This window comes from Opisthorchis viverrini (genome assembly GCF_000715545.1).
Source record: "Opisthorchis viverrini unplaced genomic scaffold opera_v5_14, whole genome shotgun sequence".
NCBI lineage: Eukaryota > Metazoa > Platyhelminthes > Trematoda > Opisthorchiida > Opisthorchiidae > Opisthorchis > Opisthorchis viverrini.
This window is the reverse complement of record NW_008751670.1, coordinates 2,998,706-3,009,677: the sequence shown is the minus strand read 5'-3', so window position 1 is coordinate 3,009,677 and position 10,972 is coordinate 2,998,706. Positions and strand designations below refer to the sequence as shown.

The window sequence follows — 10,972 nt, the reverse complement described above, 5'->3', positions numbered from 1 at the left end:
GTTGTCTTGTCTAGCTAAATTTACAACTTGCTTTTCAGAGTTTTCCGAGATTTCACACAGCCTCTTTCTAGGTGTAATTTATGCAACGGTGACTTAACGAGAACTGCAAAAAATCCTGTTTATTGGATCTTTTGATATTTTGTAAACTTTGGAGGAATGTGCTTTTGTACTAATACAGGAGGGTTTCACAGATCCGGGCATCTGCTACGATCATAAGCCCAAGGATCACGTTACTAGATGGATCGGTCCGTAATGTCCTTTTCAACAGAAGTATGATAACATCACGAGGGAGCATATCGTCAAAATCTATCCCGTTTTCGGACTAGAAACGCCCTCTTTTCCGCAGAGCCTGCTTGTCGTCACGTGAGATGCCTTTCTTGGGCTTTACGGAAGAAACAGCAGTCCTTAGCGTAACAACTACGTCTCCTATAAGTGTTTAGTTCACTGTACGGTTAGTGAGATCTTTTGCGTATTGGAGGAAGGTGTGTTGCACGAACAAAATTATGCTTTCATGTCCAAGTTGCGCTTACAGTCACAGCACCTTTATCTAGCGAACTATAGGGGGTTCTTTAGCAATTTGGCTTCGAGCATTCTCATGAACCGTCATTCATACATTTGTTCGTACTGCGAGTTTGTCGCTGAACCAGGGTACCGAAATTTCAGCTCCAATCTAGTTGATCGAAGCTATGGAAAATTGCCGATAAACCCATTTGATGAATCCGAACCACCAACACTTGCTCATGCTTCTCTCTGATTATTTAGTACTCAAAAGTAGTATGTTTGCCGAAAGTTTAGCATCTGCCTTAAACTCTTGCATAACCTTTGATGAACTGGGCCTAAGGTTGACCGCCCTAATTTCCGGACTCTACTCTAGTTTCAGACCAGTTGAAAGGTGAAACTTACGATGCTTGGAGTGATCCACCATTATCCCATGTGCTTCAACCTACAATCACATGTTCCTAATGCTTATCCACTTCTAAACAGCGGTTAGGGAACACCTCACCCCAGGATGTTAACAGATCGAATACGTTCCAGTAATCCAGGTACATTATTGCGGGTTGTCTTTTGAAAGGATCCCCAGCGAATAACCTGAGAATGAGGTTATTGTTTTTACCTGGTTTTTATATGACCCAGGGGCACTTTTTTAAGCGGAAACAATCGAGAACGATAGCTAGCAAAACAAACAGCCTACACGTATGTCAACTGGGCAACTCATGCCCACGACTGCATTAGTTGAGACCACAGTGCCTTGTCCTCTGTTTTTGAAAATTAACATAATCCACTCTCAGCGAAGTGTAAGCACCCCCACAGGTACCCCACATCTGTAACCTTACGAGTGCGCCCCCCCCCCCAACTGAGTAACATCTTGTTATCGTCAGTTAGTTTATACGCTCAGTGGAAAGCTCATTGCCGAAGCCTCTGTGCGTGTGTGTTGTTTGTACGGCTTTATCCCGAAACAGAGAACGCGAGTGTCTTTTTGTTTTTTCCCCTTCAATAAAGGAGGATAAATAACGAAGTCCTTTCAAAGGTTTCAGTTGCAATGCGGCTAAAGAACCCTTATCCTTGTTCCTTGTTTCTGCTACTTAGCCTCCTAAAAGTTTGCCCAACCGGAATCCTAGGACAGTTAGAGGAGGCAGCTGGCTCTTCGTCAGCGTGGATGACTGTATGTATACACTCATCATTCGATAACTTCTTAGGTTAAACGCCCTATGGTAGCCGGGCTGTAGATGCTAAATTTTGCTGCCTTTATTCCGATGGCCTGACTGATTGCTGGTCGTTTTTTTGAAGTTTGATCAAGTTCCTATTGACTTGCAGAATTTGGGTAAGATGTGTCGGTTCATCTATGGAAATGGCCTTATGGTTGCTGTTCAGTCATAAACTGTTTAAAAAAACAGCCATCTACCACAGTTTGCTGAAACCGCACTGATTGGATGCTGCTGTAAACAAGTGGAGTCTGTGGCTAGCACTGTTTTGCCCTAACTTGGTAGGACTGGCATCGACTCGTGTCTACAGCCGTAGTACTTTTATCCAAGTTGATCCAGGGTCTGATGACCCTTGCTGGCTGTAATGTTTTCCCTTATCTGTGTTTTTGTCCGTCAAAGCATCTGTCCGTTATCCTATCCCAACTCTGATTTCAACTTATGTAAACAAGTGATGAAATAACGGAATTCAATCGATCCTGTTATGACGCTTCTTGTTCTCATGAAATTGATAAGGAGAACCGGATACATGCATTCCGGCTTTTCTAGTTTTGTCCTTCAGTCAGTATGAATCATCATTCTCCTAAGTTGATATTTGTGTTTCCATCAGCCTGTGTTACATTCTGGGCCTGAAACAGCTCAGTGGTTAGGGCGCGAATTCACTGACAGAAAGATCCGTGGTTTGGACCCGACTTCAGCATGTCGACTGTTCTTGCCCAGGCTCCAGCAACTTGGGAGTACCTCTGCTCTCGTGCTTCCTTCGAGTGGCATATAAGCTCTGCATCCACAGTGTTGCAGGTGAACTCTTATTATTTTATTCATGTTACATTCAAGCTGATAATTTTTAGGATCCGTCGGAGGCATCACGGACCCGTGAAAGTCGAAGATTCCACCTCATTCGGGTGTGCTTTTATCAAGTACCAAATGATGTTCCCTAGAGTCACATAGCACCGTTTTGGCATGTAACAGAAAGTTACTAGTCCATGACCCTGATACACTGAAGGACATTTTTGCGACCCGACAAATTAACGGCGGGAGTTCAATCCTTTTGGTTTCCCTTGCACCGAAATTTCTTGGGTTTTCGACTACTAATATCTACTCAGCTTTGCTCTTAGCATTACCCCTAAAACACAGTCATTCAGATTCCAGTGGCCTACATCGTTCTGTCATTCCCTATTCCCGATATTCTCTTTCACTTTTCGGCTGACCTCAGTCTTTCGCTCAATTCGTCTCAGCTTAAGGTTGTTTCCGGTCATTGTGCATGTCACTTGCCTGTCCTGTAGGCAAAACCATGGTTTCATACGAACTTGTATAACTGATCGTGTGAATCAGTGAAAAAAACTGGTGTAACAGCCGAAGAAAATTTTTCGGATCATCTTGAAACTGAGCTGAAATGGAATCTGTTTCTTTTTGTTTTGCATCTGGTAGATTTCACTTTGAAAAGACCTAGCATATCCAACTAATTGTCTGTAGGTTGTTGAAAAGCACTGGGCACGAAAACGAGGAAGGACGAAACATGCCTGGTTTCACTGCGAAAGCTAGTTAGAAAACGCTTTGTCTGCAGTTGCGATGATACTAATACCGAAAAGAGAAAATAAGAGTATGTGGGTTAGGCAACCAAAAATGAGGCATTTCGCGTCATTTATCACTTGAAATGTGATGACCGGATTTGTTCATCGATTGACTTTCTCTTCCAGTTTATCCGACCATAGCACACGTTTATTCTAATTTGTGCAACTGTGTACGTGACAATATTTTGCTCCTTGTTTGTTTCAACAGCTTGTTTGGTCTGTGCAACCGGGGGCTTAGTTGTGCGTTACAATCGGAACAACGTGCTTCAGATTAAAGATAATTCAACTCATGTACCGCTTACCAACCGCATTTTGGTGTTTGGCTACACGTCTCACTCTCCGGCCCGGGATGAAACAGACGCGTGCTCCTTCAGTTAATGCTGCTTGACTGCTTGTCGAGTAAAGTTACAACTAGTGATTTGAACAATGCTGTATGGATAGACAGTGACTGCTGGCGCTTGATCCGAGTAGAGTATTTGCGTTGCTGATCCTCTGTACAGTCTGTATGGAAGCAGCCCAAGTATATCCCGGATCCTATTCAGTGAAATCGCAGCTGTACTGAGAATATAAATGATACGACTGAGAGCATGCTGAAAGGCGTGTTAGAAGTCGTTTTGTGATTAGTGCCTTATAACTTATGGCTTGTTTCTGTTTCAAACCGGGAAGAACTATGACGCAACCTGTGTCCTGCTGGGCTTCAAAACGGATTCATCCTAGCTTTGTAGGAGTAGAATATTGAGGAGTTATGGTCTCGGTGCTATTAAGAACGCTTTTTCCGTTGTTTCTGCATCCCCCAAAAGTAGACAGTAACAAACTGCTGAGTGTGTGGTCCCAGTCAGAATTGTCTTGGCTCACTCATGCCACCCTATTACACCATCCGTCCTCTTTTGTATAAATATTTTAAGCGTTTTTTCTGTCTGTCAACTTCAATCGATAGAAGAACGCCAGTTGAGTTGTTTATTTGACCCCTAGTGAATCTCGTCTTGGAATCACATAGTGTTTTAGGTCGAACATTCTCAGATTTGGTTACTGTCTGTGGCGACCGAGAGATGGCACTCATGGTTATTGATTGTTTACCGCTATTTCTGACACAGTGAGCCAATGTTATCCTTATGGTCAATCGCTAACTAATACTTTCGGTAATGTGCCATTTTTCAGTGCCACTGAAGCCAAGAGCCGGTGCCAGTGGGTAGTCATGACAAATTCGGATTTGTTGCTTTGGACGAACTGAATGCTATCCAACCACTGAGTGACTGATTTACATGCCTCTTGGCCCTCACTTCCCCTCCCCTCCACAGTAAGGTGTTGCATAGGTCGATGAAATCATAGTTCTGCGGTCAAAAGTCTAAAACCGATAACGGAGCGTTACGTAGCCTACCCTTTTTGCGACCACCTGATAAACCTCAACAAAAAGAGAGGTTCTCATATCAGCTCCGCTTTTGTGAATGTGGTCACATTTTACAAACATCGTTCAGCTATAGCACCCTTCCGGGGTCTAACTGCCATGCCATCAGAAGGAAGCACGAGGGCTGAGATACTGCCAGGTTGTCCAAGCCTAGACAGTGGAAGTCGAGAGGCAGAGGTCGGGTTCGACCTACCGACCTTCCGGTCAGTAAATTCGCTCCCTTCTCTACTACCAATATCCGACTACAGTCGACGCCTCCCTCTTTGTAGACTTGTTCTATGTGAAGATTTATGACTAGTTAGACAAACACGATGCATATTTACCGATGTTAAAATCGCTCTAGGTCATCAGGTGATTACACAAAGGGCTGTACTATCAAACTGCCATGATTCCTTTTTTTATGAGTGGAAGTTACTGTGAATGAAACAGGGTACCACCTCCAAAGAAGATTGATTTGTGTTCCTAACGAGACCAAGATGAAATACATTGCTGCTAACCTAAGGATATCCCATCAGTGCTACGGATACTGATAAAATGTATTTTCCAACTATCCTTGACACACTCTCTTCAGGTGTTAATGTTTTTTTGTCATCAACAACTTTGAAGTACCACTAGAAATCATTATCAAGTCCTTATTTACCTAGTTTCGACTACTACTACAAATATTCCTAACGGATTGGACAGATGAGCTCAGTCTAATTAATTGGTTCAGCCCTCATATGTCATTAACACTGACGTGACGTAGTCGGGCAACCACGCAATCCCCTGTTTCCAGTGTTTGTGTCCAGAACTTCTTGAGTAACTGAACTTGTGCCCTCTAACCCGCTAATGTTTGTCCCCACTGTGTACTGCACGTACTTTCTGTCTCTTTCCAGACGAACGAGTCGGAAATTTGGCTTTCATTACTAATGACGCAAAATACACGGCCAACATCAAATCGCAGCTGACCATTCTTGTCCGGAAAACGTGGTCAAACCCGCCGCAGCATGGTGCTCGAATTGTAGACACCATACTGAATGATCCGCAATTGTGTGCCCAGTGGTATGTAGAATCGTTCTTTATTTTAATGCGATTGTACGCTCCCGGTTAGTAGTCGTAAGGAATAAAATTAAAGGCCATGAACAGGTTGGTTTGGGGAGGTTGAACTATTCTACCCAGTGTAATTGTCTACTGAACGATTAGGCACATAACGTTGACCCGAGCAGAAACGGATGCCACATCCTGCTGGTCAATAAAGAATGATTGGACCAGAATGTGTATTGTCGTCTTTAGCTTTCCGTGCGATCGCATCTCAATGGGCTTTCAGTCTACATGGACTGATGCCATTCAAACATTTGTGCACTTCAGTAACTCTTTTGGACTCTGATTCCGTCACACTCTGTTGGAAATGTGCATTGGAGAGGCTGAGCGAATGGACGCTGCGGTTCCGGCCAGTCACGTACGATTAAGGTCAAAGGTAAAATAGTAGCAAAAACTACCAAACAAAACGGTCGAACGTCTTATACTTGTGGGCAAAATTGCACACCTACCAAATCACGATGGTTTTAAAAGTTGTTATTTGATCTGACCGCTCCTCCATGTGTAGGATGGACATAACATAACGTCGATGAGTTCACGTGTATAGTTCGAACAGGAGTGAGTCCAGAGCTCCATATAGCAAAGATTTATAACCTTGATACTACTTAACATCGTAAGTGTTTTAGGCAAAAAGGCATCTATGGACTAGTAACGAAGGATTATGTTTTCAGCTCTGCTTGTTCTGCCTGACATATTGCTGCCTGTTTTTAATAATATTTAACCGGTATATTCATTATCTACCAACGATATGCCGTCCAGACGAACTTGTTACATGTTCGTTCCGTACGAATTCGGCGGCATTACCAACGAACGGCAATCATGGTTAGTGCTTGGCCCAAATTCACCACGTAAGCCGTACATTTTTTTTATTGCCTCACATCTATTCGACCGATGTATCCAGGCGTTGCCGCGAAGTCAACAGCTAGCCTCGACTTATCTTTGATCATCAAGGCCCACATCAAGCTAGTAATCCACTTTTAACTGTTCACCCGACCTCTGAACACACCACCTTCGATCACCGCTTACAGTGAATGCGCTGATCTAACAGTTTACCTCTGCAAACTGCATGCACTGTAACCGCAGTTTTGGATGATGGGAGAAACGACCGGAATGAGTAACATTCTTCTAATTTACAACACATTCTCATCCTCAAAGGACAGTTCGAATTGTGCCTTCTAATTCAGAAATTGTATTGCTGTTGATCTGACCCAATTGACTTTTATTGCCCCAGATAAACGCGAATTTTTTTAAGACACTTGGCTCCTAGATTAACAGTTTGGGTTCGACGGAAAATTTCAACCTGGTTCGTTCCACTTTCCGTATAATTATTTCATCAAATCAGTTCTCTCTCATCATTTATTTCATATTTTCTGCAGACATAATAATAGCATTTCTCTGCTTCTGAGCCCTTCGTTCATCTGGTCATCCATTGGCAGGCGCAAATAAGTTGCACGCTGAGGCAAAGCAAGGTGGCCGGCAAACAAAGGAAAAAAACGAAAAAAGACTTTTTACGATTGTGTAAAACTGACCAGGCAGTCTCTTTTACCGGAAATCAACCCCTTCGTCCCTCTGATGTTTTCCGCTTACGAGCCTGTATGAGCGTATGAGTCTCAGGAACTGGTTCCTTTGGGTGTTTGAATGGAACTATCATCCTTCTGTTCTTCGACCGATGCGTTACTGTTGTGCTACAACAGTCGCCTGTGCTGTGCTACGCTTATTTTAACTTTGTTATAGCCATATGCATCTTGTTCTAACCGTAAAGAACTGATGTGTGGTAAACCCTCTTTTAGCGCCCCACGTTACCAATCAGAGGCGCGCATCTCTGTTTCAAATAAGTTACCTACATCACTTTCTCCGAAAGATATGTTGCTCCGTTCCTGTGGAATGTGCGTGACTCGAAAGTTACGGACTGCTTTCCCATTCTAACCGCTCAAGCGGATTCAACTCTGTCAACCATATTTCACTGTTTTACTTATAAATCGAAGCTTTCGAGGATTGATCAGCCATTATTCCATGATAAATTGCGGCAATCATACAACTAGTCGGTGAAGATTCGATAGGATCTTCAATAGCCAAGCCACAAATGACGAGTCCAGCAGATGAATGTAAAGAGGTCGGTCTTTCTACCTTTTTCTCAACAGTTTCTGAATGTTGCCATCAGTGAATCCAATCTAATGCCTAATAGATCCATCCAATTGGTGTATTTCCTTTCACGATAGGAAAGCGGACGTGGCAACCATGGCTAACAGGATAAAGGAAATGCGGCAAGCGCTTTATACAAGGTTACTAGCGTTGAAGGTTCCGGGCTCCTGGGAACACATAGTCAATCAAATTGGAATGTTTGCATATACTGGCTTATCAGGTAAGTTGTACACTTCGTTCACGTCTACTATCAAGAATCTAAGGTCGGAAAGCGCTGTCTTACATTGAATTTCGCACTTACTACCTCTAATCCGGGATTTTGTGCACTTATTTTTGCAGCTAAATGAATATATACTCGAATTTTCTGTATAAAACGTTGACTGCCGTCCGTTTGGTTATTTGCTTGTTTCACTTACCGATTACCTATCGGTCAACCAAAAACTACCCTAAAAATGATGACTACGTGTTTTCGAGAAAACACTCATTTGCACATCAATTTGGTTTTCACGAGAGACTCAACCGAATCTCTCGTTTATGATAGTCTACAACTGAAAGTGCTGCACACAGGCCGCCTCATGTTTCAGTTGGCACGATATTCGAGATATCGCAGTATATTTTCATAAAGGAAACTACTCACAAGGTTGCTGTCGAAGGGTTTTCAGCAACCTCGTGAGTAGTTTCCCTTATGAAAATGATGACTACGTGTTGTTCGCGGATGAATAGGAATCACCTGTCGTGTGGTCGTTTCACGTTTATGTACTAGGCTTGCTCGTCCCTCTCTTTTCAAGCAGTCGCACCTACGTTGAAGATGTTACGCAGCTAGCTGTACTCCGTATATTTATACCTTCTTACAGGGCTCTCACGGCCGTGCAGCCCACCTTCTATTCCACTGTGGGCTGGATGACAGCTAACGTTGTCGTGTTTAGAGGTGGAGGGTGGGGCGAGATGGCCCAAGTGGTTAGAGCGCGAATTTACTGACCGGAAGGTCCGTGGTTCGAACCCGACCTCTGCCACTCGACTTCCCCTGTCTAGGCTTGGGCGACCTGACAGTATCCCAGCCCTCGTGCCTCCTTCGTGTGGCATGGCAGCTAGGCACCGAAAGGGTGCTACAGCTGAACGACTTACTTACTTTAGAGGTGGAACAACCACATTTGAGATTCCTCACCTCTGTCATCGCAATTCTGTTTTGCGACAACAGATGGTGTCAATTGCTGATTTCACTCGTTGATTGTAAATTGCTGTTGTTGCTTGAATGGATTTATTACAAAGACATTTCCACTTTTTCATGTTCCCCACTTTCAGCTGCCCAAGCAGAACACATGCGCACAAAGCATCACATTTACTTGCTGAATGACGGGCGGATCAACATTTGTGGCCTGACAACCAAAAACGTTGAATACGTTGCGAATGCAATATACGAAACATTGATGGCGATTCCTAACTAGAGACTGAACTCCTTTTTATCATTTAGTAACTCACTTTTGCCCTTATGATCATAGTAACGGTCTCTCTACCTTTTTTACTCTGCATCCTTTGTGGATGGTATAGCTTTTTCTCTTCCTTTGCCGCTCATACGTCTATTGCTTTCCTTTTTTACATCGTTTGGTGGTGTGAAAAGTGACTGTGCGCTCGGAAGTAATCCTAGCCCGATTACTCTACGGAACTCTTTCTTACCCGTCCCCACTGCCATTACTCAGGTTAACAAAGATGAGATATTTTTTAAACGGAAACGACTTGATCTGCACCTTATATTGTTTGAATAGCACGTGTTTCTGTGAAATGTCTTGATCAGTTCATCAATATGATCATTCTGCGAACTTGTGAATCTCACTTCTTCCCAAGTGTATCTATGCTGTACCTCAATTCATTGGAATGTTCACCTATCGAATGACAAGGTTTTAGCATATGAATAACGATGACGTCAAACGACCATATTCAAAGGTCTGCTAGGAAGTCCTACGTCGTAACCTAGCGAAACTTAACCAACCGGATAGGGTGCACTGCCTTGAAGTAGAAAGTTTGTTCAGAGACTTTGGATTAGTTATCAAATAATTTAGGTTATGTTGATAAAGTGTACGGAACGAATCGTTGCGTCACCTAAATCCAGACAGCTTGACTTGTCAGCACGGACGTTGAGTACTGTGTCCCTGCAGACGTCTTTTCTCAGCGTCCACCCCAACTAGGTATTCTCAACTTCCCTAGGTTGCAATCTAACCCTATTTTGATTGAGGCGTCATTCGTTGCTAATTTTTTCTACTAATTGACGCTTAAAAGGTCTCATGGATTTAGAGGACTTGTTTGAGAGTCTTTTAAGTCAGACCAGCGGTCTTCCACCTTGAAACTTTCAAAGCAACCTTTGTTGTTACAAGCAGTATTGGGAATGCTGTTCCGGGGCAAGTAACCTCGTAAGCTTAGAGGCCTAGACGGAGCTTAAACGAAACCATAATCTTTGGTGAAAGAAAAAGAATGGGAAGGAGGCTGAGCGCGGGGTACATGGATCAATGGGTCACGTAACCAAAAAAGTGATGTCAATGTCAGACAAGCCTGTGGGACCGGATTTCTCACACACCAGCTCAAATTCACGGGTCATGCAGGGCTGCGCGATTCTGATTTGCAGAACTGGCAGTGAACCCTGGAGTTTCCGACGACCTCATGATTGATGGTATAAGCAGAATGTACATGTGGGAAAGCCGGACAAGAGGACAGAAAGATGATTAGGTAAGATGGAAACGATAGTACCTGATAGTGGCGAAGTCAGTTGTGTTCCCGAGGAAAAGGATAAAACCGTGAATGGCGAGCAATGAATATCTAGGTGTCTAGAGGTGACCAAAGACGATGCCACCATAGATGACTACCGTATCGGATAATCACTACGCCATATATATATATATATATATCATGCTCGACTTTTGCTCCATAAAATCTTCCATCTACACAGTTAACCCTGGACAAAATCAATAGGTTCTGGCAAAATTCCAGCGACTATCTTAGCTAGAACCAATGAGATCGTTGTTTCCTTGCTTGCAAGATACGGCAGTGAAGCATCGATGTTGAACACTGATGTCATGCTGTCGATG

The 10,972-nt window shown here is 43.4% G+C and overlaps 2 protein-coding genes across 2 annotated transcripts in view; one reads left to right on the top strand and one right to left on the bottom strand.

The window, feature by feature from the left end:
- The window catches only part of T265_01360 (hypothetical protein), a gene marked incomplete at both ends in the record, with an annotated part of 31,667 nt that extends 21,957 nt beyond the window's left edge, over positions 1–9,710 (top strand). The window contains 3 exons of the mRNA XM_009165366.1: positions 5,552–5,717; positions 7,973–8,115; positions 9,198–9,710. Coding sequence (XP_009163630.1) covers positions 5,552–5,717; positions 7,973–8,115; positions 9,198–9,340 — 452 coding nt within the window. The remainder of the gene's footprint in view (positions 1–5,551; positions 5,718–7,972; positions 8,116–9,197) is intronic.
- Positions 4,749–9,019, bottom strand: T265_12775 (hypothetical protein; the record flags this gene model as incomplete). Its single annotated transcript, XM_009165394.1, has 2 exons — positions 4,749–4,970; positions 8,759–9,019. Coding segments are annotated over 2 exons (441 nt in total), but the record flags the coding sequence as incomplete, so codon positions are not given.
- Positions 9,711–10,972: the final 1,262 nt, after the last annotated feature.